Genomic DNA, 27962 nt, shown 5'->3' on the forward strand with positions numbered 1-27962 from the left:
ACATACACTGTGTAATAAGTACTTCTTGTCATACTCTGTCCACTGTGTTGATGTTACCTAAACACACCTACACTAACTTAAAATGTATTTTTATTTTTAAAGAAGAAATATTTATTAATGTACAATATCATATAGAATAAAGAAGGATACAAATCAAGAGATTAAAATAAGACAGGGCACATGACATATGACACAAATGACATACAGGGACTATATATTTTGACTTTTCTATTTCCCCTGTGCGGATATTGATTTTTGTTTTGTTTCAATGAGCAGTTTTTTAAAAAATGTTTAATTAAAAAAAATATAGATGATAGATATTTTTTGCTATTTTGTGATTTAGAAAAATAACTACGATGAGTTGTGCATGATGTCAAATGATCGCCTGTAAATTGTGTTATTTTTTAAATAAATAATAAATGAATCAAATGAGACGTCAGCACGTCTGCCCCCCTTCCGGTGTCGTGCGGTTACTGCGGCGGATGTTGATGTTTTGTTTCTGTTCTGCTGAAGTGAACGATGTGAACTGAATCTTCTCCGGGACGGACTGATTTTTTTTCCCCCCCGCGTGTATCACGGCTCTCCCGACACCCTCTCCCCGGTAAGCTCCCTCTGTCCGTCGGCACCGTGTCTCTCCCGGTGTCCCCCCCGGGAAGCGCGAGGCCGAGTCGTGCGATGATGGAGGACTTTGACGAGATCTACGAAGAGGAGGAGGAAGAGGAGGACGAGGACAGGGCCGCGGAGGAGCAGCTCCTCAAGTACGCTCCGGACCCGGTGGTGGTGCGAGGATCCGGCCACGTCACTGTGTAAGCGACCGGCGAGGCCCACGGGAAGGGAGAGGGGTTGTTCACCGTCACCGTGAAGGGACCGGCGGCCGCCGAGCTCCCGTGGTTAGCGGGCTGCTAGCTGAGTTAGCTGCCGGTGACCTACCGTAGCCTGCGAGCTACCGTTAGCATAGAGCTAACTCAGCGAGGAGTGGCTGTAGCTTTGGTTTTAGCTGAAGTGGATCATTTGATAAATATTGTGCCTCATTAGGTCGGATGGTTGCTTCATTAGCTGTTGTCAGTGTTATTGTTTCCTCGTATTCAGGTCTAGCTTCTATTCCAGGGCAGCAACTAATGCTTGTATACGTTACCGATGCATGTGTCACTTATTTTTGCTAAATTAAATTAGTCTGTTATCTAAAATGGTGGCGAGAAATAAAGGCTCATCTCGATTTCTCAGAGTTGATGTCAGATAATGTGTTAAATTAAATGAAAGTTCGAAACTGAAGAGATGTTCAGTTTATTAAAGACACCTCCTGTCTGAGGAGATGCGAAAAGTAAACATTGACATTTCTGTTTAAATAGTTGTAATTCATCGATTGTTGATTGTCTGCTGAGGTTCGATGAAGTAATGAAATCAATGATAACTGATTTCAACACAGTTTGGGAATCTTGTCAAGAAATAGCTGTGACCCCATTTAACCCCAGTTTGTTATTCCATTGAATCTTTTTTATAATCGGTGTCAAAGTTCAGTCATAGAAACGAGGAGTTTTTAAACAAAACCACAAGAGAACAAGCATTAAACTCTCCTAACAGAGCACGATCGTGTACATGATTTCTGACAAAGTCACATTGGTGGCTGCTGCTTCCAATAACTGTGAATTCACAGTTTGGTTTCAAAATGTTTTTTCTTCACACCGGAGAATAATCAAATCTAATATTTTAGAGAATATTTAAGTTTCTTTCACTGTTTGTGATTAATTGACTTAAAGGTGATAATTGGCTAATCATGTCAGCCCTGGACTCATTGTGGTGTTTTAATGCAAGCACACCATCACAAGATACTGTACAAAAAGTACAGCTTTTATTAAATAGTTCCTACCTCTGATTTAATAACCCATGCACATGAATTTGTGTATTTTTTCCAATACTGAAATCAATATATTTTACCCTAAAATCGATAAGTTTACCCAGAGACAGGCAACTGTTTCCAGCAGACTATTAACATTAAGCTGTGGTGGCAGTAGGAACTGAAGTTTTTCGATGTCGTCTACTACAGTCTGGTAGGGAGGAGAGCAGCTTTCATTTACTCTGTAGATTTAGATCCAAACTACTGAGTTTCAATATGTGAAAAATATTAGTTTTAATGACATTCTGCTATGCCCGTGTTGTAGTTCTGAACAATAATAATTGACTTATTTGAGTAAAATGCTAAAAACACATGTAGTAGATGTAATGCCACAAGGCAAATGTTTTTATTCAAGCCAATTATCCACATATAGTTTTTTGTGTATTCGTTTATATAACAGTCTACTTTTTTTTACCTCTCCCCTTCAGGTTTGGGCTTAGCAACAAATTTGAGTCAGAATTTCCTTCAGCACTTACAGGGAAGGTGAGTGTCATGTTGTTATTTGTCACTACATGTTAACTATGGTAAATTCTCACATTTTTCACTTTATTTACATCACATAAATATTACTTGAATCTTATTACCTTTACATAAAAATGTCTAGATCCTCCGCAGTGCAGTATGTTGCCTTTTCCCCTTTGGCACAAACATCAACACATAATTTGTTCTCATCACCAAGACAAAATACATATTAAATTCCACATTAACCTGCCATTTACGGACATGAACAGTTATTTACTATACCATGTAAATGTGCTTCCTTTAGGTGGCGCCGGAGGAATTCAAAGCCAGTATCAATCGCGTAAACAGCTGCCTGAGGAAGACGCTGCCGGTGAACGTGCGGTGGCTCCTGTGCGGCTGCCTCTGCTGCTGCTGCACGTTGGGCTTTAGTTTGTGGCCTGTGATCTGCCTCAGCAAGAGGGTGAGACATTCACCCACTGTCCATCACTCATATGATCCAGTGATTAAACCTGATTTGCAACAACAGTGTATCCAAAATCCACTTTCACAAAAGGTTAGTTGGCTGAAGAAACAAAAACAATATAATTTGACATCACTGTTGTTTTCCAGACAAGAAGATCGATAGAGAAGCTCCTGGAGTGGGAGAACAGCAGACTTTACCACAAGGTGAGTAGAGAAGACCTGTGGCTATCTGAACATTAGTATTGTAACATGTTATATACACTATCTGATCCCTGTCACACTCTGTTTACAGTTGTGTTTGCATTGGAGACTAAGCAAAAGGAAGTGTGAAACCAACAACATGATGGAATATGTAAGTATCCGCCGTGGTTAGTGTTTGAGTTCTGTTTTTGTCTTCTGGTTTTACAGCACATGGTTGATAAAAGGTGTGCAGGGCTGAGTATGTTGTGGTTCTGGTGAGGTGCTGATAAATGATCCATAATATGTCGGTTCATCAGTAGAAATATTCCGATAATGATGCGAGCATCGGGAATGCCTTAGATACTGCCCAAACGTCCAGGTGAGGCATTGGCGAGTAGGCAAATCTATGTACCGATCCGATACCACGTCGTTAAAGAAAATTAGTTTAACTCAGTTAAAACTGCAATGTTCTTTTCCTTGAAATCACTCTTTCTTCGCTGCTCCAAAACTGCAAAACTCCAAAAGTGATTTCTGGTGGTGTAGCATTAGCCAGTGCTAGCTAAAATATCTACAATTTGGCAATATTTGATGCTGGAAGGTCTCAAAAGAAGGGTTGTTATCAAACACTGAGGAAAGATTTTACAACTAAAAATATCTCACAGCTAAATTCATTTTATCCTGAGTCCCCACGATCTACAGCACGAACGCAGAATTCCAACATTCATATTATGCAGTAACCAACCTGATGTGACATTACATTGTTGCAAGAGTTGAGGCAGGTTCAACTTCTTCTTGGATAGTAGCCACCGTTAAAATACATGAAGAGGCTGCATTTTTTCCCACACAATGCTGATATTGGTTTGCATTGACTTGCATGTTTTCGTCTCACCCCTGCTGACGCAGTCAACATAGGGATGGGTGATAAATACTTAACCATGGTATGAACCATATTTCAACCCAATAGCAATATGACATTGCACATATGGTGATTATTCATTTGAGAAACAGTATGGGATGTCTGTTTATGGATAATCCAGTGAATTTAACATTCAGGAAATCAAGCTCCCTCACCATGTTAATGCAAAGATTCTGTGAATCTGATAGGACCATGAAGAAGTCCTGCAGCACCGATTTGCACTGTTGACCCGGAATGAACAGAGATAGTAAAGTTATGGCTACTTTGGTGGTAATGCCATCACACTTCCACTTCCACAATCTGCTTTTTTCTCTTTATCACCTGCAGGTAATCCTAATAGAGTTCCTACCTAAGATCCCCATCTTCAGACCGGATTAGCCCAACTGTGGCTGATCTCAAACCACCACTGCTGCCAGCTCGGCCACAGAACCACGATGGCTGTCAAGCTCCTTAACAACTCCCCCATCCCAAAACACCAACACAATATTTTTTGTTTACAAAGTAGCATCAATCCTTTTTTGACTCGTTGTCCCACGCATACTCCATCTACACCCTTGTTTACAAATCCAGCATCCCAGCTCCAGAACTGGAGCGGATTCACCGTTGAACCTTCACCTACGGACGAGCTGGCACACTGTTTAGCCATGCGAGCCGCTACCAGCCTGTGGGATGTCAGAGGAAACCCAGCCGCGGGAAGTATTATTGATTTCAGAGCCAGGAGCTGGAGACTGGACTCTCGAACTGAGTTCTCTAAGCTACAACTGGAATTTCTTTTTTGTCACTTGTATGTTCCCTAACCTAAGCACATGGCACAGTCAGACCATGATAAAACCAACGCTTTCATACGTTGCCTACCGTCACACCGCCAACTTCACCTGCAAAAAAATACACCCCAGTGCATTTGTATCAGTTGGTCTGGTGCTCTCGGTTCTAGGCTGTGGAGGCAACGTGACATAACGGAACTCCAAAGGAACCTTCATCCAAATCAACTCAGTAGCGGACTGACCAGTCCCACTGAAATGTGTTGGGCCAGTGGCCAAAACGGCTTAACTCACAAAAAAAAAGTCACTTATCAACTACCAGACATTGTTGTCCTCTCTCCTCCTTTCATATCTCTGCACACTTACTGTGCGCCACCCTAATCCAGTGACAATCACACACTTTGACTGTACTCCCCATAGAATGACTGGGTCTTAAATGCTACGTTTACCTGGAACAATTTGTGTTTTTCACCAGTGTGTGTGTGCAGGTGATTGGCTGGTTGCCAGGCAACTGCGTCTGAGTCACAGTGGAACATGTGAGGAGGCCACTGGTGTAGATGAAAGGAACGCTTGGTTTCTTTATATATTTTTTTAGTATCTCAAGTTTTGTTTACTCTTCTGGTGAAGGGGGCAGTCTGTGCTTGTTAACCTGTTCACCATGTTTGTGTTTGTGTGTGTGTGTGAGAAAAGTCTGAGGGCAAAACGTATGCAAAAAAAGACAAATCAGACATGAAGACACGCTTTACTCTGCAAAGCCGGGTTCTTTCTTTGAAGTATTTTCTTTGCCACACCTGATCTTTGTTACTTTTGTTGTAATTTATACATGTGTGAGTGTGCATTTGTGAAATAGGCCTCAGTTGTTTTTTTTTTGTTTTCGTTTTTTTTCTGCAAAGGTATGGTTGTTTCCTTTTTTGTCTTCTGGACATATGTCAACACTAAAGCACACAATCGCTTTGTCCTTAACACCTTCACATGGGCCTCTCTTCCTTATCTGCCAACCTTGGCCTGTTTATATGAGCGTTCAAGTTGAGGATGTAGGTCTTTTCTGAGAAAGTTCCTCTGTCTTAGACATAATCTGACTCATTAAATTGAGAGGCCTGGGGCGACGTAAGAGTGTTCGATCCTCTTTATTAGGCGTTGGGTAATACCAGCGTTCTGTATCACGAAGCAGGATTATTAAAGTCAGCTTCATAACTGCACTGAATAAAATCTGATTACTCCCAGATCAGCATCATGGTCTTTAAAGCTGTGTTTTATATTAGCAAAAGTGAAACGTGTTACTTTTAACAATGAATCCAGAGAAAACTAGAAACTCGGTAGAACGCATACCTCCACCAGCACCCAGCAGTCCCCTTATGAAACAACATTTAAATTCACCTGATTTTTATTTGGATCTGGACCAAATTGTCCCGTAAATATGTCTGAATATTTTTCAATATCCATGAATTGTTCCTTGGGAAATCATGGAAAGTGTCAAAAGACACCCTATCAGATCCGCAATAAAATTGAATGGGTTCTTTTTTCTTGGATTATGCGTAACCCTGCCAACAAACCAACCGTCAGTCAAACGGACCCTTTCGCGTGTTTAAGATCATTGTTTTTGGTTCCCGGCCTGTAACTGTACCGACTCATTCTCACTCCCCTCATTACTCTTGTGTGCAGCAGCAGGTAGATGTTTCCAAAGATGATGAACCTACAATACGATACCTGTCCGGCACCAAACAGCTGACACACAACAAATACTTGGTGGATATTGGACATCAGATGTTGGGACATGACTCCAAACTAGGGCTGCCCATGCTTGTACAATGTATAAGCGATATATCCATATATATTAAACTTTTTTAAATTTACTTTGTTATATTGCGATAATTCTTGTTATTGTTTTATTGCCCTGCCCTACTCCAATGAATCCTGATGTTGCACTAACTATAGGGTGTGCAAATAAACAACTGTTAGCTAAAGGTTTTTAAATCAACTTTATAAAGTAATAAAGTCTGTTCCAGGCTCAATTTACTTCAGTTATCAGGCTAACTATCAATCCTGCTTTGAGATAATGGCCCAAGACAATATATTACAGATCACATCATATAGCACATATCAATTTTATTCAACATACAATCATTTACCATCAAGTGGGAGAAAGGGGAGAAGGAAGATATGGATTAAACATCTCCCACTCAGTCCACCTCTTGATTTATCAAAACCACCCAGACACTGACTGACACTGTGAGATTGTGTGTTACACGGAAAGTTGAAAGTCGCTCGGCTCTGGTTGATTGTACGGGTCACACTCAGGGGATTATTCTAGAAAAACAATATGTAGCATTGGAGAAATCTCAGTGTCAGGTATGTTCTAAAGTTGCACCAGGGAGTCAAGTAACGACGTAACATACATCACACGTGACTTGAACAGCTGTAAAACGATGTGTCTGGAGATTGTTATGAAATTGAAACATGCCCCGAAGAAAAAAACAATTGAATCTGTCTGTGAACTTCCTGTTAAGACAGGAAGCAGTTTTATACCACAGACCCACAAATCTTGGACATTGGTTTAGTTTATCTGTTATACCAGTGGGTCGCCAATCGGCTCATCAGTCACTTTTCTATGTTTTGATTGTGGTCTGTTCTGTGTAAATGGAGGCATATGGCCATATGCAGATATCTGTGGTGTGTGTGTGCATGCACGGTGTGTGCAGATGCAAATATTCTCCGTAGATCTCAGACTGTGATTGAACCCTGCACAGAAAACAAGTCATTTTTATATAATCTTGCGTTTGCTGTTCGTTTGCGTGTGTGTGTGTGTGTGTGAGGGAGAGAAAGGTATATGTACATATGACTCATGAGAAAGTGTATGTACAGTAATAAACTACCAATAAACAAGGCTATGAGCATCCTCCTCTGTCAACTCAGTGTGATTTTTAATTAAGTCCACCAAGGTTATGTTTTCATCTCTGTTTGTCTGTTTGTTGTTCTGCAACACAGGGTATTTTTCAACATTAATCCTTCATTTTCAGGCAATAATTCTCTGATCTGATATGGATCTTTATAAGGATTGCGCACACTCATAGATATTAGTGCCCTAAACACGAGTCATGAGTTACTCTCTGTGAAATCAATGAAATTGTTGAAAAGGGCCCTATAAGAAAGTGAAAAAAAATCCTGGATCCCCCCCGTGATCTGGATCTGCACCAAAACCTGATGGGTTGCTTTCCTGACCCATACCACTTGTTTCCACCAAGTTCCCTGGTAATCTGTTCAGTAGCTTTTGCATAATCCTGTTGACGAACAGACAAACAAACACAACATATCCTTTTTGGCAGAGTTAACTATTATATAAATACACAGAAGAACAACAGTCATACGTCATATTCATCTTACTTTTTATTAGAAGACTTCACACAGACTTGGTGTTTTCATTATGTTGTGATTAGTTGATTTTATGTTAATCATGCTCTTCCCCTGGAGATCTGTTTGATCAGGGTCTCCATTCCACCCTCGCTGTTTGCAATGTCGCCAAGCACGCTTAACACCTTAGAGCTCATGTCCTCAATGGCACTCGACAGATCAGTAGTCTCGCTTTCTTCGGCGAGAGAATCATCTGGACACAAACCTGCGACGTCGAGAGGATTGTGAATTAATTTTTCTTTTTTATCCAGGGAACAGGGCATTTCACAGGTACACAAGTTTATCATCCCACAGTCAAACCAGTGCTTCGGATTTATAGGCAGAGTGAAAAACGTGTGTGATCTAATATAAATCTAACTTCACTTGGAAATTCAATGAACAGTTGCAATGGTTTGTATGTGTTTATGTAACAGATGTGCATTTTACTGCTGGTTGTGCTGTATTAAGTTTGTTAATGGTCACACAACAGTTGAAATACTGCAGCTGCTGCACAAATGAAGACGCCATTCAAATTTTGTTTTGACAGCTAAAGGTTCCGGTACATTCTGGATTCACATGCACGGTAAAAACCTTTCACATTATAAAAAGAAATATAAATATGCAATAAAAAACTGCTTTAAACACTTGCAGCTGAATCGCTCACATGAACGTACCTTTCTCTGGGTCCATGAAAGCAGCTGCTGGTAAGTTCAGACACTCTACCTGCTTGATAAACTCCTCCTTCTCAGCAACAGACACTCCACTTCTCCTGCCTGAGGGACAGAGCAGGTGTAAAGCAGATGAACTAGTGAGTGTGTGCACAGTCATTCAAGTAAATTCAAAGATTACACAATTTGCTGATCCCTAAATTGACTATAAAAGTCTTGCTTCCTGTGAGATTCAGTTTGTGATTAATCTGACTCCCAGTCAAGAAATATGACAACATGATATTCTGACACACGTGGGAGAGGTGGCCTGTTCACTTCCTTTACTATATTGAGGAAAACTACAAATTTATCAATGCAAAAATACTCCATTGCAAAGTAAAATGCTATGAAATCCCACTTCAGTAAAAAATATTATCAGGAAAATGTACTAAATGTATCAGAAGTAAAAGTAGTAGTAAAAGTACAAGTACCTCGAAACACACTCTTAGATTTAATTATACTGCATCTATGTTTGTATCAGGCCACCACACAGTCTGTATATATAGATGGCGACACGTCTCCCACTTCCTCCCACTATCCAGAAATAAATGACAAATATCCCTGATACGAACGCTGCCATCTAGTGCATTTGTAGCCAGAATCTGTGAGGTAGCAATCGGGGGATGGAGCTGATACACACGCTCGACCAATCGTGAGTCAGTCTCAGCTGTCAATCATAATGTTTCACCCTGTTTTATAGCATCAAATAACTAATTAAAACTAGTGGAAAAAATGAGAACTTGGACAAACATGAGTGTGATAAGAACTACTTAACCTGGCAGCAAACATCTCTGAGAAAAATCAGTTTGACTTTTTACTTTGATACATGTCCCAGGGGAGGCAGGGTTTATGACCTACACTGCAGCCAGCCACCAGGTGGCGATCGAGACCCTTTGGCTTCACTTTTGAGGAGCATGTCGTCCGTCTTTACAGTCCATCATTGTGTCATGACATTATTGGAATATATAGGAATTTTGGATCACTATTATAATGAAGTACCTTGATTAATCAGGTATCTAATTTATGGGATTAGCAGAGAACAGACTGTGACTACATCTCCCATCAGTCTGTGTGTCTTTATTCTTACTCAGGAGCTGCAGGCCGATGTATGTGCTTCCTCCAAGGGTGAATCTTGAGTGGAAAACAAGGCAGTCGAAGCAGCCAGTATTCAGCAGGGTGACAGCAGAAGAGTAAGGTTTCACTATGGACACACAAATACATATAAACACACAAATCAAGACATGCACAGAGGGCTGTTGCAATGCTAGAGACAAAGTTCATATCTGTTTGCGCAGTGCAGGTTCCATCAATACTACTCACCCATATACAGAGTGCTGTTTTGCAAGGTCAGCTTAGTTCTGACAGAGAAGCATCGGCCAAACCTTTCACAAGAACAAATAAAAAAAAGAAACAAAAAAAGTTGAAATTGTGCTACCAACTTTTTTTACATGTGAAGGCAGTATTTTTGATTCACTTGTGAGATTTAAGCTTTATGTTACATTTTTTGAACTTGATAATGATTGATGGCATCACTCTCGTTGGCAGCTGTGGTTTTGCCCCAGCCGCTTTCCAAAATCCGATCGGTCAGCATCCTGGACCCTGGAAAGGTTGTGCTTTCTGCTATGTATATCCATTTCCCCAGCAGCTGAAAGTGACAGTCCCAACCTCAGTTACGTAAAATGACAGATATGGTCACATTCAAAATAGAACAATATGCACAAAGTGAGATTGTGAGAAACTGGGGGCAAGTGAGATAAGAGAGTGTGTTTTACCTGGTCTCTTCCCTGGATTACAACAGGTTGGATTAGAGTCTCACAGCTCGTCACAGGAGCCGACTGTCCGACAGACAGAAGACTGAGCGCAGCCACGGCAACATAAACGACCTCCATCATCATGGCTCCGGATTCAGTGTGTCTGTGTATCTCACTGGTCACAGTTTCAAGCTGACTGCCTCTTCTTCAGGACAAAACAGGTGCATCAGAGGCTCATTCCAAATGAAATCGTCATCTGTTTACACTTGTGTTGCAATGTGGTAGATACGTGAAGGTCAGCGGGGGAGAAAGAGTATGAACCCTGTTACCAATGGTGCATATTATACCTGATACAGGTGGGTGTGGATTTTAATTTCTTCACATAAAGTTCAGTTAGTTTTCCTTATCACACCTTAACTTGTAAGTTCTGTGATGGAAATTCATCTTGAGATTTGAAATAATGAAATTCTCAAACTGGAGTTGCCTTTGAGTCTTTATAATAGTAAGCTCTGCAGAGGTTACACACCAAGCACGGGTGCTCAAAATGGAACTGGCCGCAAGTCCACAAAAGCCAGAACTTATACAAAGAGGCGTTTCATAAAACATAATATGAAAAAAGACATGAAAGACATGAGATCATCTGTGTCTGTCCGTCCGCTGTAGCAGTCGGAAGAAAAACATCACCAAATAAGGGCATGCACCCTGTTGATCAAGGTCATAGCAGTGAGACACCGCCAAATAAGGGTTCCATCCTGTCAGGTAGACAGTATCACAGCAGTGAGACACCTGGTCAGGGGGATTTCCAATACCTTAGACACTGGTCAGTTGAATTTTCCACTACACTTCCTATTCATAATATGATCATAACAGTAATCATAAATAATGTGTTATTTATATTCTGTATAATTTACCTGAATCTGCAAGAATCTGAAGTCGTCAAATGCATGTAATGCAGTCAAAATTATGTAATTTAATGTAATTAGAGAAAGGGGAATGTATATTGGTTTTTAGTTTCACAACTAATCTGAGTACACCCTTACATGAGATGGAAATCCAATGACAAATAACTGGCTTTAGATTCAGCTGAAGAAGGAAACTGTTTTTCAGAGCAAAACCCTCCAGAAGATGGTGGAGACCAAAAAAGAGCTAATAGGAGAGCGGCTATTGGACTTTAAATGTGCAATATGCCACCTCGGCTGCTCGGGGTCTCTCAATCAAAACAATAACAGGACACAAGTCAAAGAAGTATCATAGGTCTGGTTGTTTTTAATGAAGAATTGTTACATATTATATCTTTAAATGGCAAAAACACATCTCCAAATATGCAGGAAATTAATGATAATGTTATATCAGCTATAACTTAATTTGCTAATAATTGATCAGCAGCCTCAAGGGTCCATTTATTCTAATGCCAAAGCCAAAGAAATAAGTCTATTTATTTCTTTCCTGTATATGCACCTGTTTATAATATAACAGTGTGTGTAATTGAGTGACAGGGACTGTATATATATTGTACACGTTGATTGGAGTACAACATCATTTTAATTGTATGGAAATGTACTTGTGACATTTTGATATATTCAAACATGAAATCTTTGTTTCCATTCATTGTTAAGTTACAATAAGAAGAAGAAAATAAAGCAGCTACTACATTTTACCTCTAAAACTTTAATTATGTATTGTATTTATTACATTCTGTTACTGTATATCAGTAAAAATGTATGTTTACGCGTTCAAAATGACTCATGACACAAATCAACGCTAATTATAAATCAGTTCACAAACATATCAAAAAAAGTGTCCAGAAGTCTCGCAACTCGATGTCCCATCTTGGCCTCAAACAAGGAGTTGAGTGCGCTGAGTCCCTCTGAGGGCGGGATGTTGTCCGGACAGATTTCTGTGCATGTGCACATTAAAAAACAATAATAAGTCACAAAGCAAACATCTCTGAGTTGTATTATGAAGGCCCAGCAGACAGAGACAAAATTATTACTATAAAAAAATCTCACCGTAGTTCGGGTTTATCATTATGGGCGACTGCATGCGGAGACATTCTGCTTGTCTCATGAGCATCTCCTGAGCGACGGCAGAGACGCTCTTTCTCCTGCCTGGAAAATAAAGACGTTGTTTTATTTGTATGTCTTACAAAAGCCGTTCATCCTCTATCAGGTTTCCCAAATAATAGCTGCCTGTAGAGTGATTTCATCCGAAAACTATTGTGTACAAAAGTTAATTCAGAGTTTTGGAGCCGAGTATTTCTTACTGAAAAGCAGAAGACTGGTAAACGTGTCTTTGCCAGAGAGAACTTCTTCATAGACGACCAGACAGTCGGAGCATTCAGTCGGCAGATAGACTTCCTTCAGGTAGAAAGGTTGCTCTGTAAAAACACACACACTTCAGGAGCTTGAATGTATTTTAATGCAGGTTGTAGGATCTTACTCACACGATGGCTGTTCATCACTTACCTATTAACATCGTACTGTTCTCAAAGGTCACGTTGTACGTTAAGCTCGAACATTCACCGTATCTGTGAGGAAGAAAATAAAAGCTGCATCAGAAGTTAATACCACAAGAGAGTCGACTGTATTCTGATGCCCCCGAGTAACTTGTCCAGAAAATGTCTTAGTGAGTCCATGTGAGACTACAGCAGGAAAATGTCTGGAGGATTCACAGCGAAACAGAAGTCATGTTGATGACATTTCTAACGTACGTGAAACTGCAAGAACACAAATTTCTTAGGATGAAAAAAGAGATGTCATACACGTAGAGGATGCCAACAAAGATGTCGAGTTGGAAAGACGAGATTTAAGAACTTTGTGTGATAAGGGCCAACACCGGTGTCGATGTGATGTCAACAAAAACACGTTGTCTCCGCAAAGGATTTTATACATTATGTCCTGCATGCTTTACCCAACTGCCCCCCCTCCTCTGTATTATTTCCCTGTTGTTGTGAACACATCTGAGTTCTTCATATATGAGAGGCAAAGTCTGGAAAATGTCCAGACAATTGGGTCCAGACATTTTCCAGTTCATGGCTGAAAACGTCTTTACATACATGCAAACATCTGTCGACAAACATGCTAAATACTGGACGGAAACTGAGGCTCTACAAACTGGCAACGATGACACATGTTTATATGCACGCAATTATAAGCTGTCAGTCTTGCCAAAGCAAATCTATTTAGTTTGAACTTTTGCATTGATAAAATATAAAGTTAGAACAAATATATTTCCTCCTTGATTATGTTTTACGATAGCAGCTACAAGTTGCCTTGAGGGCCACTCAATGTAAATTCCCATGGTGTGCTTATTGGACGGGGGTTCTTATAACAGTGCTGTGGTGTCAGTGTGGGAGGCGGTTTACATTCTCTGAGTCTGGATGATGTTCAGGATGTTGCTGTGGGAAGTGGCAGCGACGTCCAACCAGATACTGGTCAGCAGGTGGCCCAGCGAGCGGCTTCCCGGGAGGTCAGTGCTCCCCCCGATGTACAGCCACCTACCAAGCATCTGGAGCACACGGACAGAGCACGGGATATTTGTCAGTGTTTCTCAACCTCAAAAACTGTTATTTATCTTATTTGTTGAAATCCTCAACAAATAAGAGCCATCAATAAATAAAGTCATCTGACAATAAGAAGGAAAAAAGCCAGAGTCTGTGGCCCTCATACGACGGTCGCTGAAGCAGAGACGATAGCCAGAAGTTAGCGTGCGAGTCCCTGAAAAGTCGGCTTTTGTCAGTCAGTGCACGTTCATGTGTTTTGGGGGTGTAGCTGATGGGCCGATGGGAGGGGGTGGGATGTATGTATAGATGTGGTTGCATTTTTTCAAGGTGAAGCCTGCTATGCTGTTTTTTCCAGGATTACCAACCCTATCTTTAAAGGACCATTGTGTAACAATAAGCTAAATCTGGTGGTGAGGTTGCAGATGGCAAACAATAAACCAATCCTCCTGTAATCTTTCTAAGTGCGTAGAAGAAACTACGGTGGCATTCAGGTAACGTAAAACGCTGATGGCTGCCATGGAAACATGGTGTTGCAGCATGGAAGAGGATCCACTCATTGATATGAAGGGTCACGTTCATTAGGGCCCGAGCACCTCCGGTGGGAGGCCCTATTGTATTTCGAAGGATTTGTATTTCCCTTTTGGGGCTTTTTCAGGGCCTAGACATGCTCAAATTGTTACCAAAGTTTGCAGGGAATTCAAAACCCCAAAAAGTAATTGTATTCTGGAGTAATTTGAAATGGGCGTGGAAAAATGGCTCAACAGCGCCATATATGGAAAAGCCCCTCAGTTTGCTTTCACCGATCTTCACAAAAATCGTAGTCCAGGTGTATCATGACCAGACAAACAAAAAAGGTCAGAGGTGCAATGGGAAAAAAGCAACAGGAAGCCCGCCATTTTGACTTTAGTGGCCATATTGGCCATTTTCCACATTTTTACTTTGATGTACTTGTCCCAGGGCTTTCATCTGATCAACTTCATATGGAGATGCGTGTCATCACAACAAGATGGAGATGAAAACTACCTCAAAGATCGATTTTTCGTCACACGGTGTGACCGTGGCGTGGCGTCAAAGTTTGATTACACGCCATCAAAACACGAGGTTCTGTATCTCGGACATATTTGGTCGAATCGAGTCCAAACTAGACATGTAAGACAAAAGTCCCGGCCTGATGACATCTACACAGAAATCATGGTGGAAACAGGAAATGTCTTGTTTTTTGCATGTTTTACACTTGGAAGTATTCCTCCTCATCTACTGACCGCAGCCATGTCAAACCTATGTCAAAAGGGTTTCAAGACGAAAAAATCCGTCTGTCTGTCCGTCCCAAAAAAAAAAAAATAATACGGACAGACAGACGGACAAAAATCTGTCCGTCTGTCCGTCCCCAAAAAAATTTAAAATGCGGACAGACAGCCGGACGAATATCCTTTCCGTTACTTTCCGTTACTTTCCGTTACTTTTAGTTACTTTACATTACGTTACTTTTCGTTACTTTGTAACTTTTTGTAACTTTTCGTTACTTTTTGTTACGTTACGTTACTTTGCGTTACGTTACTTTACGTTTTAGTTACTTTTTAGTTACTTTCGTACTTTTAGTTACTTTTTAGTTACTTTCGTACTTTTAGTTACTTTTTAGTTACTTTTGTACTTTTAGTTACTTTGGTACTTTTAGTTACTTTTTAGTTACTTTTGTACTTTTAGTTACTTTTTAGTTACTTTCGTACTTTTAGTTACTTTTTAGTTACTTTTGTACTTTTAGTTACTTTTTAGTTACTTTCGTACTTTTAGTTACTTTTTAGTTACTTTTGTACTTTTAGTTACTTTCGTACTTTTAGTTACTTTCGTACTTCTAGTTACTTTCTGTTACTTTACGTTACTTTACGTGACTTTGTTACTTTGTTACTTTTCGTTACTTTGTTACTTTGTAACTTTTTGTTACGTTACGTTACTTTACGTTACGTTACGTTATGTCAAGGTGAAGTAACGTAAAGTAACGTAAAGTAACGTAAGGTAGCGTAAAGTAACTAAAAGTAACTAAAAGTAACTAAAAGTAACGAAGTTACGCAAAGTAACGCTAAGTAACGTAACGTGACATAACGTGAAGTAACGTAAAGTAACGTAACGTAAAGTAAAGTAACGTAACGTAACAAAAAGTAACGAAAATTACGTTACTTAGCGTTACTTTGCGTAACTTTGTTACTTTTAGTTACTTTACGTTACCTTACGTTACGTTACTTTACGTTACTTTTCGTTACTTTGTTACTTTTTATTACTTTTCGTTACTTTTTGTTATGTTACGTTACTTTACTTTACGTCAGTTTTCGTTACTTTTAGTTACTTTTTACTCGTTACTACTGATCAGTGTGAAATTAAGTTGTTGTAACATTGTCCAATTGACACAAAATTGCTCACGCTACATCAGAGCCCCTACTTGAACAGATATATTAGTCTGTACGTAATAAGTGATTGCGCCACCTACTGGCAACAGGAAGTAAGCTTTGTTTTACAAATATCATTCGATTTACATAAAATGTTCAGTGTGATGTGCTATTTGATAGCGTGGACCATAATGAGCAATTAGCAGGCAAGGATCGACATCGCGTGACGGACGCAGGAAGTGAAGCGTTTATCCTTGCCGCAGTGCGCAAAACGCATTCAACGTGGAGACGTGCGCTTGTTCAATGATCGCTCTCTCCACTAACCGCAACAGTCTTCAAAATGCCTGTGCTCAGGCCCGTTAGTGCTACAATGTAGCCCTAGTTTCATGTTGTTTTTTTACTATTTAGGAGATAATTATCAATATTACATTTTATTTATTTACTGAAATGAAAAATATAAGATGCAAAGTTGAGCACTTACCTGTTCATTGCTGATGGTGATTGGTTGAACCAGACTGTCGCAGCTGCTCCCAGGAGCCGAGCGTCCCACTGAGAGGAGACTCAGCAACACAACAACACACTTCATCCTCTAGATGGCTCTACTCTCTTTCTCCTCAGGATTTTCTTCTGCGGCTCCTGTGCGTTGAGGCCCTTTTTATGTTGTCTCCAGGTAAATGTCTTCATCCACGGCCTCTACTCACTTCTCTGTGAGCTCATGTAACCAGAGCAAACAGCACCGGGGGGGGGGGGGGGGGGGGGGGGGGGGGAAGGGAGACTTTGACCCTGTGTGAGGAATTTCGATCCAATCACATACAACAAGGAGCTTTGTTGAGGCTGTACACTGTATGTATGCTAATGTACTCCATTAAATCTCCCATAATCCTCTCTGATCGCGCAATGAGACTAATGAACACACGCAATCAGTATAAAAAAGGTTTAAACAGTTTCCCATGCTTTCATTTAATTAATATTTTTACATTGTACAATTTTCATGGGAAACAACCCTGTGATACAAAGTTGCTTTTGTGCCATAAAAGGCATAATTATCTTTATTCTATCAATTTATACATCATTTTTTGTTCTATTTATCTAATTTAGCAATACTGCAAAATTATACTGGAAGATAAAGTTTTACCTAAATAAAATTTTTAACTATTTTTACATAGCCTATCAAGTGTTTGTAGGTGGTAAAATAAAATGTTATAAATGGCTTATAACACAATATAATGAAGATGCGAGCATTAGTGTGTTTTAATGTGTTAATGTGTGCAGCTATAAATCAAGTGGAGGTCGTTGTACAACCTGATAAATCATAGTTGTAGAATAAATGTGAAAAATGAAATTGTTTATTGAAAAATACTGCAAATCAACAGAATTAAAACCTGATCACCGGTTCTCACTCATTTAACTGATTTATATGCATTACTTATAAATCAGGTATAAAAGGGTTAAATTGAAGTGTCACGATGTGGAAAATAGTAAAGGTAAGTATCTAAGTATATAAAGACAAAGTTTTCAACAGTAACTTTATACATAATACATTTTAAATTATGTTCTTAAGGAAAAGTATAAAATAGGGAGAAGATGTAAGGTAAAACAAATAATTAGCCCCACTATCAATTATTCATTACATAAATTAATAAAACATAAAACGAAATGATTACATAATTAATTGATAAGATAGTAAATAATTATATAGATCAATTTAACAGTCATTAAACTACTGTTTCCAAGCTGCCTGGTTAAACTCAATAGTGCTACAAAGGGAAATGGATGAAATCTCCAAATCTCAGCTGAGAAAACCCAACATGCTGATGAAAAACATGTGAAAAAGCCAGATGCACCTGAAGCTGCCATCGCTTTGTCAAAGTATTACTGCCTCATAGTTGATGCATTAACATGAAGGGAGCATTTTAATCTTGCAACTGGTGTTATTTGTGGCTACTTTATGCTTTAAACTGGAATGTAGTTAAATCTATAACAATACATCACATTTTATAAGATAGAAAGGACATAAAAAGTTGAAACACTAAATAAAACCTAAAATTAAATATAATTACTCTATAGGTTGCAGCCACGGAAAAGGCCTTTCTGTTGCAGTATTTTAAAATCAAACATTATTTTGCAGTGAACTTGAGCTTTGTCCTCTCCTGCTGATAACTCTGCTCTGCATGTTGATCCTCAGATACGTAAATGTGAACATTTGAGAACATGTTGAAAACACACAAACGTTACCTAAACATGTGCACGTGTACAGGACAAAGATGCCATGTGACGTGTCAGAGAATTTACCTTTAGTCACATTAAACTTGTCACATTTTCAACGGCTCACTCACCGATCAAAAATGTTTATATTAAGGTCATATTGAAGTAAAAAATTATAACCATGCATTTCGTCCTGGGTTTTTGTGGAGGATCTTTTCAAGACAATGGTAATAGTAATCTTTGCCAAGACTAAAAACTTGTCCGATATGTTTGTCCTAAATAAGGTGCAGAGTTTATGATAAAGTCAATCTTTATATTTTTGGAGGTTTAAATGATGGACATTTAGCTGATGGAGTTAACTAGAACATGCAGATACATTATTCTGATAATGTGCAATATTTTAATTCTCAAATATGTATAAGATGTTTAACATTTTATTGCTTTTTGTATCATCTATTTATTCTCTGCTTTTTGTTGATATTTTTGTATTTTCCGCCTGTTCAGCACTTCGGTGGAACTATGGTTGTTTTCAACATTAATACACATTGACCCGACTTCTGCACTGGAAAGGTCAACTATCCAAGAGACATAGCAACAATATAAACTCATATTTGAGTAGGGGATGATATTAAGATATTTCTTCAATGCATAGTAAGTACACTACATTTACTTAATGCCTGTAAAAGATTAATATTAATCATTACTGGGAAACTGAAGAATTATTGGAGTATTTATTCCAAAAAAGCCACAAAAAGCCAATTTATCAAAAATGTTTTTTACTTGAACTTAGACTGACAGCTCTCTAACGGTGTCTTTATACAAGAACGAAAGGACAACAAACAAACCAAATGACAGGAAAAGAGAAAATTCCGCTGATCGTCCTGACTACACAGTGAAATCTCTGAGCAGGACAGTTGTTACAGCGGTGCTGGGAGAAAAGATCTGGGAGAGAAACGTGGTGGGTGGAGATTGATGTCAGCTAAAGAAGGAGAGATGGATGAAAAGAGGACAAACATCCCTCCTTCACCACCTCCCCGAGGTTCATCAATTCTCTGTTTGAAGTGATGGTGAGGATGAACGACAGCAGGGGAGGATGGAGACTGATGGAGATGGGAGTGACAGGACACATTGATCACTCTGCAACTTTCTGGTTTTGTTGGTCTGCCCTCGCCTTCCTTCTCTATCATCTTGGTGGGGGAATGGATGGACAGAGGGAGACGGAGACAGAGAGAGAGTAAAGACGTGTAGAGGCAATCACTACTCCATGGCCTCCTGGTTCTCTTGGTCTGCGCTGATCTCCTCGCCGGCCTCTTTGCCCTCCTTGCTTCTCTTGCTCTTCTTGTGTTTGTGCCTCCGGTGGCTGTCGCCCTCCTCGCTGTCGTGTCTCCTCCTGCTGCTGCTGCTAACAGCAGGGGAAGGAAGAGAGGGTGAGAGGAGCAGATGAGGTGAGGAGGGAAGGCAAGAAGATCAATGGGTGAAGACAAAATAAAAGGTGAAGTGAAATGGAGAAGGGACACAAGGGAAAGGAGAATAACAGAGACAGTGTGGTGCCAGTAACAAAAGGAACAGGTGTTTGGTAGGACACAAAGGTTGGGACAAAGTGGAAAGAGACAAAACAAAGACAGAAAACATTTTGGTGTACGGTTCCAGAAATATAAAGTTTGTCGAGCATCTTTTCATTTGGTTATTATTTGGGGTGGTGGTTTAACAAATGATCATTTGAATTTGTGTGTTTATGTACCTGCGAGAGGACTTGTGGCGTCCCTCCTCTTTCTCTCGGTGCCGCCTCTCTCTGTGTCTTTCCTCTTTCTCTCGACTCGTCCGTTCACGATGGCGCTCTACGTAACCACGCTCCTGGTACTCGCGGTAACGATAACGCTCCTCGTCGCTGTGGAATGTGAAAGAACAAGAGATTTCCCTTTAATGCATTGTTATTGCATGTATAGCAAAGAATCACATTCACATGGTGGAATTTTACAGAAAATCAACAGATATTTTATCTTCCTGTGTGTGAGTACAGCTGTTTTCAGACATGAACGCAGCAGGAGATTGTCTGGGTCAGATGCCTTCACAACAACAGGAACATTTCAAGAAAATTGAGGCAAGAGGTGGCGCCACTCGCTCGTGTTGAATGCACCGCTTCCTCTGGGGCTGGCAGGAAAAGTTTCAGAAAATGTCCAGATCAACTGACTCAGACATTAGCGTCACATATGGGAAAATGTCCAGACTTCAGTGCTTGTCTGAAAGCAGTGTATTTTCTAATATTAACTTCATAGGGTGAAACTTATTGGAATCATATTTATGCCGTGTAACGAGGTCAGGGACTTCTATGGCATTAAAAACCCAGTTGGCAGCACGTTGTGAGTGAATTAATGCAACTAATAGTAGAAAATGAATTTCAAAATGAAGCTGTTAAAAAACTATTTAATGTAACTACATCATGTCAAGAGAGAAACTGTATTAGCTAAATAAGACCTGGATCAGTGCCGTACTTATCTGGTGGATCAGATCACATCCAACCTCAAAAACTGCTCAAAAAATCCTCTAAATAATTATTTAAAACATTGAGCATCACCTAGTTTATCATATTTGGTGTCTTTGTAAACTCACACTCCAGCATAGAGAATATATCCAGTAAGTCTTTGTGCATGTCTGTCTCACCTAGTGTAGCTCATAGCTGAAGGACTGTGCTCCCTTTCTCTTTCCCGCTCATGCGTCCTCTCCCTGGGCCTCTCTCTGTCCTTCTCTCTCTTTTCTTCTCGGCGGGGATAATAATCCCAGGGTTTCGAGTTGTCCATCATTGGGGGCCATGGAGGAGGCGCACCTCCAGTCATAGGTGGAGGGTAAGCACCTGAGGAAAGGGAAGGGACATGGTTGTCACTGATATGCACGTTTAATCTTTTGGAACACTAAACCAAACAAACAACATTTGTATAGGAACGATTCTCTCCCAAGATTTTTGATCACTATAAGTGGTCTCAACTGTATGTGAATAACAAGATATACAGATGTTTTGTATATATTTTCCAAAAATATATAAACAGATCAAGTTGTGGCATTTGTTGTGTTGCTGGGGTTAGAAAATCTGATTATGCTGCAAAGCTTTTCACCTTGAGGGAACGGATACGGAGGAACAGGGCGTCCATCATAACCTCCAGGGTGGCCACTGTAGAAACAGAGAAAAGACTACATGTTGCTGCCGTACATGAGAGTGTGTGTTTCTGTTTACACATTAAGTCTAGCTTTGGAAGGTTTATTTTTCCATATGCAATTATGTTAAGATGCTAAGCAGGACTTTAACCTCTTGGGTCAGACCGGTGTGCTTTTTAATGAGGAAATTATCTCTTACAACCCAGTATAATGGAAGAAAATCTTTCAGTTTTTTAAAAATATATGTAGTGAGTCTATAGGACACTCTTAAAGACTATTTCGCATTGGAAAAGTTAGTTTACATATAAATTTGGTTGTACAATATTCAATCCAAGTCAGAAATTGATGATACCATTTTAAAAATCCCAATATCTACACTAATATTTCATGTAGTTATGTTGAATTTTAAATTGATCTGTAGTTAGAGCTCTAGTGTTCTTGTGTGTAGATGTGTTACCTGTCCATATTGGGGATGATTGCAGGTGGGGGCCCACTAGGTGGAGGAGGAAAACCAGGGGGAGGGACAGTAATGGGCAACCCTGCGAGGGCGAAAGAGGGGAAGGAGATACAAATTGAATAGGCAGTTTTCAACACATATAAAACCGAATTATGCCATTACAAAAAATACACAGAGAGACGAGCTGAGAAAGAAGAACCTACTGGGTGGGGGGATGAGTGGGGGTGCAGTGCTGACATTTGGTGGCGGAGGGAGAAATGGAGGTGGGGGTATGTTCGGAGGAAGAGGTCCTGGAGGGAAGAAGGTGGGAATCTTAGCTGGAGTGGGCTCAGCATCTGACGTGGTGTGTTCAGAGATCACCTGCACACAGACAGAGAGGGACGGTCGGGATGAGAACACACATAGTCAGAACAATTTCATTTCACTGTAACTCAATGCGAGTAGTAAATATTTCACCAGAGCAAAAGAAACAAAAAACACACAGAAAAGTTAAAAAAAATGGTGCATTCAATCTGAACTAGGAAATCAGAATTTCCTGGTTGGAAATGACATCTACAATGGCCCCTGAAGTTAGAAATCCAACTCTGGAAGTCAGGGGAATTGAACCAATCCTAACTCCAGGTTCGCTGCTATGTACATCAACACAAGTGAAAGCTGTAGTAATATACTCTTATTTTTGTGTGTAATTAAAGGCGCTGTGGTATGAAAAACCCACCATCGCTTCAGCTTACCGTGATATTGTTGCCCTCCAGGTTGTGTCTGCGTCGACCTTCCACCCTGCTGATGGTGGCCGTCTGTCCACCAATCACATCTATGATACCACTCTTCCTGGTAATGGAAAAATACAAATGAAGGCACTGATCACAATCCAATACAAATGACACAATCACATTGACCCACAGTCTGTTTCCACACACACAGTATGCAACAGAGATCATTACTATATATAAATTACATATCTAACGTGATGACAATTACAGCTACTAATGATACTGGACTTTTGAGGCTGCTACTGAATATCAATATTGTCTGATTTGTTCTTTTTAATAGTATCCAATATAAATACTTACATTTTACAATGTACAAATTAACATCCCAGAACTCCCTGTGTAATGGTGAAACTATTTGTAACTGATCCCAAACCTAGTTTGACATTTTCTTACTAAAGTGTTGTTTCTTATTGGTCAAAAATAAGGGTTAATAAATAAATCTGTAATGGGAAAAATGTCTGTCATTACGTGCTTTTCCATTGTGGTAGTCGAGCTTCAGTTGACAGTTGCATTTCGCTGACAGGACAATATTCTACTCCATTCTAAAGCTCTTACCACGGTAAACTTTCTAAGTCATGACACATGCACATCAACCACTGCACCCCAAAACAGGGTGAAAAAGAAAACATCTGTTGGGGCCTTGGAAAAACACCAGGCCCCGCTGTTTCTAACATCTGCACATTTTTCCCCCCCATCAGGCCAATTTCACCTTGTAGGGACAAAGCCCTGCCAACTTACGCATAATAGGACATGTCCGGAACAGGCGGGCCGGCCCACTGAGGGGGAGAGATCCTACCATTTTGAAACAAAAGGCAGGGGGTAAAGGAGATGACAGAAACATTGGCCTTAACACAAAGAAACACACAGCCCATGGGATGGTGACCTATTTTCACCACAGGGATTCTGGTAAACCTGGAGGTGTCCAGGTGTATTTTTGTGAGAGAAAATTGAATTAGAAAAATAAACAATGTTTTTGCTGTGTGGTTTCTTCTAAAATAATCAACTCATACTGACACAGACCAGCCATGACTACAAATCTATCCCTTCTTCTTAAGTTAACTATATGCAGTGCTAATCTTCATCCAGCCCTCCACTCCTTAGACATATCCTTGGCTGATCAGCTTTACTGTACACTTCTAGTGGAACCTGGATGTGTGCATTTTATTCCCAGATATTTTTACAAGTGTAGAAGAAAGCGGAAGACTTACCTGGTGACCTGACTGATGGCAGTCTTGTACAGGTTGATGGGAGACGTGAAGTCTGGCTTCGAGGTATGAACAGGCAAAATGGATATGTCTTTGTCGTTGCCTGTCCTGCCTTGCTGAACCTAAGAAAGAGCCAGATAAGTTTATCATAATAGATATGTTGAATATAAGAATAATAACTTTATTTGTGAAGCACTTTGCACGGAAAATTGCTATACAAATAAAGTTATTAACAAACAAACAATATGAAATTCACAAAGAGTAAAGAAAATAATAATAAAAGTCACATACATCATTATTATTTAACGTACTATTATGTGGATCGTTGATAAAGAACTAGATATAGACATTACAAACAATGCATGCCGCCAAAATATTTCACTTTCACATGTGTTTTTGATAGGACCCTCTCTATGGCCTTGTGGCATGATTTCTGTTATCTTAAAACAAAAATGGGAAATACTCATAATACTACAGCTCTGTATTAAATGTTATAACCCCACTAAAAATATGAATTAAAGAAAAATCTCTTTCCCCTAAAAAACTACTTTTATAAGTTGAGAGAAGTAGCGTTAAGTGAATGTTAAAAATAATTAAGACCTACTAAAATGTATTTAAGACCTAGTACTTAATATTTTAACATATTAGAGACTTTAAGGCCAGAAATTCAGTTTAGACTTTAGACAATTTTAGACTTAAGGACCCTGCAGCAACCCTGAATATATAGACAAACAACATTGTTGTGAAGTTGCCACTTTGCAATAATGTTCTGTAGAAGCATAGGTGATAGACATGTGAAATGAAAATATAACGTTTACATTTTTTGTAATCTGCTGTTATTCCAACAACCTGATGCGATTGAGAGACTTCCAAAGTGTTAGGGGAGTGTTAGGAGAAAAAGGGACGATGTGAGAATCGGATTTTCTTACTGTGATCTTGCTCGTCCCTGAACTGACTGTAGAGACCTCCAGACCCATACGCAGCCTCTTCTGTTTTTCACAGTACGCCTTCCACGTTTCTTCATTGAAGCCATAGTTAAAGTAGTCGGACAGATCCGCTCCTACATACACACAGAAAAAATAATCCTGTGATATATTATACATGCTAGATATTGGATTTCTTTATCAGTACCAACTTAAATACAGTCAACGGACTTGACTGATACTATATTACTGTTTTTATTTGTTTGGTTTGAAAAATTGAGTGACAAGCATAAACACAGACCTGGCTTCCTCCAGGGTTTCTCTTCAAATGACTCCATGTCCGCCTCCACCACTGCAACCCCATTGATGCTTCCAGGAGCATCAAGATCCACTCCCTTCATCTTTGAAGTCACTAAAATCAAACAACACAATATGTTACTGGACATGAACATCACATACAGCATATTCTCTGTGTAAAGTATTTACTAATACCTTGCCCATAAGGTCGGGAGCCTGTTGTCTTTATGTTGAGATTTACAGGAGCAGCTCCATAAGTTCTAGGAGGGACAAACAGTATCTCGTTCAATGATCTTAAAAGGTCCACTCTGAATTCAACTTTCATACCAAAACTTGAACATCCTTTGTCTTTTGAATGGTCAAGAAAAGTTATCTAGGGAGGCTATCAAGTAAATGTATAAACCAAGGTAAAGTTCATAATGATGTAGAATAAGGTGGGTTGATGATTTCCTGAGATTACGTGTGAAAACTATATGAAAGACCTTATTTCTTTTGTTTTTAGCATATTGAGTTAGACTACCAATCAGTAGCTGCAGTGGAATTCCATCTCACTAGAAGCTCATTCAAACTAACCAGTAATTGGACCTATAATCTACAAAAAAAAAAACACTTAAATGAAACCTACGTGTATTGTGGTGCTCCGGTTTTAATGTCTCCAATGGTGACTCGGACGTCATCGTCGTCATCATCGCTGTCACTATCACTGTCCACGTCCTCAGCTGCTCCTTCACCTGTGGCCTGGGATCCCAAAGGTGGGAGGTAAGTATGGGTGTGCTTACAAATAAAAAAAGGAATGAAGCACACTTTGCAACATGTGCAGTAAGAGTGCATGAAAGCTACCTACCTCAGAGGCCACTCCATTTCCTGTTGCGTGTGCAGCAGCATCCTCTGTGGAAGCATCAGCAGGTGCACTGTGGATACAATGAAGTATTAGATATAAAGTTCCTTCAAGCAGACATCCTCAGGCAACAGCAATACAAACATTAGGATGAGCAACTACATATCAGTATACACAAGTGTTTTAGAAGCATACAGTCACTGGTATTGATATGTTGCATACCAATATCTGCATGTTAGGTTGTAGCTCCTATATTTCCCCCCTGCTCTGTATGAAGTCCAGTAGTTTCCACTTTTAACAAGCAAAGTTACCTCTCTTTAAATTAGCTCAATAAAAGCTACAGCTTGACATCAGAACTGAATCCAAGTAAAAAAAAAAAGAGTTCTGGTGCTTGCTTACATCTGTAACATCTGTAAACACAGCAAAGCATGCCTCCAATTTTTGTTTAGTTAGTTGAGAGATACAAATAAGGCTCATTTTTCATTATTCAGTAAAAATCCATTTAATTGAACGACTATTTGTATGAAATTAACTTTAAAAAAAGTAAATTTGGTTTTTTTTGGTGTGCTTTTCTGGCAGCTATGTAGATCGCTATATTGATAAATCAATCATATATTAATTAAAAATAAAAAAGTGCAGTTTTACATGAGCTGTTTCACGTAAAGGTCAAATACATGACAGGAAAGAAACAAGTGCAAACAATTGGAGAACTGTATTTGTATTGCACTTTTCATACAGATAAGTGCTATACAAAGTTCTTAACAACTGATTAATGAGCAAAGAACAAGACAAACCCATTAAAAATACTGAGAATGAAATACCATAAAGTAGAATGTAAAAGCTTTAGTAACTATGAAAACAGGTCAAATCGAAGGGTTCCGTTCAGTCGTGTCTATGATCGTGTGTTCTGAGGAGTGTCTTGTATTCCCTGACAGTTGTCACCACTTGATGCAGTGGACGTGAACATGTGTTTTAAACGAGTGTGGACGGAAATCACCTGACTGCTGCGTTCAGTTTGGCTTCTTCATCCTCGTCTTTGCTCTCAGACTCATCTGAAACAGAATGAAGTGAATCACTGCATCTTTGTATCTCACCTTTATCCCCGGGGTTCAACACTCAAACGTGACACAAACACCCAGAAGTCCTAAAGCTCCAAAACGGCTAGGTGCTAGCTGCTAGCTTAGCTTCCAGGCTAACTCCGGCTTGAAGCCCTTCACGCCAAAGGGTGACGGCGGATACGGAGAGCAGGTGAGAGCCTGGTTCACGTCCCCGTCGGACAGGAGGTTTCAGGGCAGTTTGGTGTTTTACCTCCATACAGCCATTCCTCCTCCTCGTCTCCGGCGCTGGCATCAGTGGTGGTTGTTTTGTCCGCCTCCTCCGCAGACATGTTCGGCTAACTCACGGAGCCGTGGACCGGCAGCAGCTGCGAACAGATGGGTGTCTAACAAAGCTCCTGGATGTTTACACACACGCACAATTCTTCTCTTCGGCGCGGAAAAGCGACTACAAACCAAAAATAATGCGAGTCAGCGTGGTACCGGAAGAGATTGATGTCCCGCTAGGGTGAACGTGTCGCTGCGGCGAACACAGCGCCCCCCGGAGGACAGCCAACGCACCTGTCTCTTCGTCCAGGTTCGGATCACAGTGTCTTTATTTATGTGCAGTTTATTTACAGTGCATGGTTGGGACATGCAGGTGCTGTGATCACTGCAAA

At 39.9% G+C, this 27962-nt stretch overlaps 4 protein-coding genes across 9 annotated transcripts; 1 reads left to right on the top strand and 3 right to left on the bottom strand.

The window, feature by feature from the left end:
• The first annotated feature begins 455 nt into the window (after positions 1-455).
• On the top strand, positions 456-5898 carry chic2 (cysteine-rich hydrophobic domain 2). The gene is made up of 6 exons (XM_034582391.1): positions 456-806; positions 2323-2377; positions 2661-2816; positions 2966-3022; positions 3111-3170; positions 4242-5898. Exons 1-6 carry the CDS (start codon positions 676-678, stop codon positions 4290-4292), a joined length of 510 nt encoding a protein of 169 aa, XP_034438282.1. The 5' UTR covers positions 456-675; the 3' UTR covers positions 4293-5898.
• A 2143-nt stretch (positions 5899-8041) lies between these two features.
• LOC117759890 lies at positions 8042-10764 on the bottom strand. Its single transcript, XM_034582377.1, has 6 exons — positions 10542-10764; positions 10269-10414; positions 10090-10151; positions 9857-9970; positions 8737-8835; positions 8042-8288 (listed from the first exon to the last, which is right to left on the bottom strand). The coding sequence occupies exons 1-6, from the start codon at positions 10662-10664 to the stop codon at positions 8125-8127; spliced, it is 708 nt and encodes a 235-aa protein (XP_034438268.1). The 5' UTR covers positions 10665-10764; the 3' UTR covers positions 8042-8124.
• A 1185-nt stretch (positions 10765-11949) lies between these two features.
• Positions 11950-17126, bottom strand: LOC117759903. 3 transcript variants are annotated; one of them, XM_034582420.1, is made up of 8 exons: positions 16885-17126; positions 13885-14027; positions 12986-13047; positions 12784-12897; positions 12530-12628; positions 12228-12417; positions 12092-12134; positions 11950-12039 (listed from the first exon to the last, which is right to left on the bottom strand). In XM_034582420.1, exons 1-6 carry the CDS (start codon positions 16987-16989, stop codon positions 12293-12295), a joined length of 648 nt encoding a protein of 215 aa, XP_034438311.1. In that variant the 5' UTR covers positions 16990-17126; the 3' UTR covers positions 11950-12039; positions 12092-12134; positions 12228-12292. The 3 variants fall into 3 exon arrangements, with proteins under 3 accessions (XP_034438311.1, XP_034438302.1, XP_034438293.1); XM_034582411.1 differs by having other exon boundaries at positions 11950-12044; positions 12097-12135; positions 12229-12417; positions 16885-17125; XM_034582402.1 differs by having other exon boundaries at positions 11959-12135; positions 12229-12417; positions 16885-17125.
• Positions 17127-19326: 2200 nt separating this feature from the next.
• fip1l1b (FIP1 like 1b (S. cerevisiae)) lies at positions 19327-27873 on the bottom strand. 4 transcript variants are annotated; one of them, XM_034593133.1, is made up of 17 exons: positions 27557-27826; positions 27246-27300; positions 26255-26321; positions 26036-26148; positions 25606-25670; positions 25415-25525; positions 25120-25250; positions 24194-24312; positions 23869-23919; positions 23724-23777; positions 22947-23043; positions 22419-22575; positions 22216-22297; positions 21719-21774; positions 21270-21459; positions 20350-20496; positions 19327-20010 (listed from the first exon to the last, which is right to left on the bottom strand). In XM_034593133.1, the coding sequence occupies exons 1-17, from the start codon at positions 27633-27635 to the stop codon at positions 19866-19868; spliced, it is 1719 nt and encodes a 572-aa protein (XP_034449024.1). In that variant the 5' UTR covers positions 27636-27826; the 3' UTR covers positions 19327-19865. The 4 variants fall into 4 exon arrangements, with proteins under 4 accessions (XP_034449024.1, XP_034449033.1, XP_034449052.1 ...); XM_034593142.1 differs by having other exon boundaries at positions 19327-20007; positions 27557-27823; XM_034593161.1 differs by lacking the exon at positions 23869-23919 and having other exon boundaries at positions 19327-20007; positions 27557-27873.
• Between the last annotated feature and the right edge of the window lie 89 nt (positions 27874-27962).

This window comes from Hippoglossus hippoglossus, chromosome 1 (assembly GCF_009819705.1).
Source record: "Hippoglossus hippoglossus isolate fHipHip1 chromosome 1, fHipHip1.pri, whole genome shotgun sequence".
NCBI lineage: Eukaryota > Metazoa > Chordata > Actinopteri > Pleuronectiformes > Pleuronectidae > Hippoglossus > Hippoglossus hippoglossus.

Bases quoted from the DNA above. Each gene is read 5' to 3' on its own strand.
- chic2 (XM_034582391.1), top strand. From the start codon at position 676: ATGATGGAGGACTTTGACGAGATCTACGAAGAGGAGGAGGAAGAGGAG. The intron at 807-2,322 runs GTAAGCGACCGG...TCTCCCCTTCAG, and splicing joins GGATCCGGCCACGTCACTGT to GTTTGGGCTTAGCAACAAAT. The intron at 2,817-2,965 runs GTGAGACATTCA...GTTGTTTTCCAG, and splicing joins TGATCTGCCTCAGCAAGAGG to ACAAGAAGATCGATAGAGAA.
- LOC117759890 (XM_034582377.1), bottom strand. From the start codon at position 10,664: ATGATGATGGAGGTCGTTTATGTTGCCGTGGCTGCGCTCAGTCTTCTG. The intron at 10,152-10,268 runs GTAACATAAAGC...TTCTTGTGAAAG, and splicing joins CATTATCAAGTTCAAAAAAT to GTTTGGCCGATGCTTCTCTG. The intron at 8,289-8,736 runs GTACGTTCATGT...TCGACGTCGCAG, and splicing joins TTTCATGGACCCAGAGAAAG to GTTTGTGTCCAGATGATTCT.
- LOC117759903 (XM_034582420.1), bottom strand. From the start codon at position 16,989: ATGAAGTGTGTTGTTGTGTTGCTGAGTCTCCTCTCAGTGGGACGCTCG. The intron at 14,028-16,884 runs GTAAGTGCTCAA...CGTGTGCTCCAG, and splicing joins TCACCATCAGCAATGAACAG to ATGCTTGGTAGGTGGCTGTA. The intron at 12,898-12,985 runs GTAAGTGATGAA...GTGTTTTTACAG, and splicing joins GAACAGTACGATGTTAATAG to AGCAACCTTTCTACCTGAAG.
- fip1l1b (XM_034593133.1), bottom strand. From the start codon at position 27,635: ATGTCTGCGGAGGAGGCGGACAAAACAACCACCACTGATGCCAGCGCC. The intron at 22,576-22,946 runs GTAAGCTGAAGC...GTCTGTGTGCAG, and splicing joins TGGAGGGCAACAATATCACG to GTGATCTCTGAACACACCAC. The intron at 20,497-21,269 runs GTGAGACAGACA...CACATTCCACAG, and splicing joins TCAGCTATGAGCTACACTAG to CGACGAGGAGCGTTATCGTT.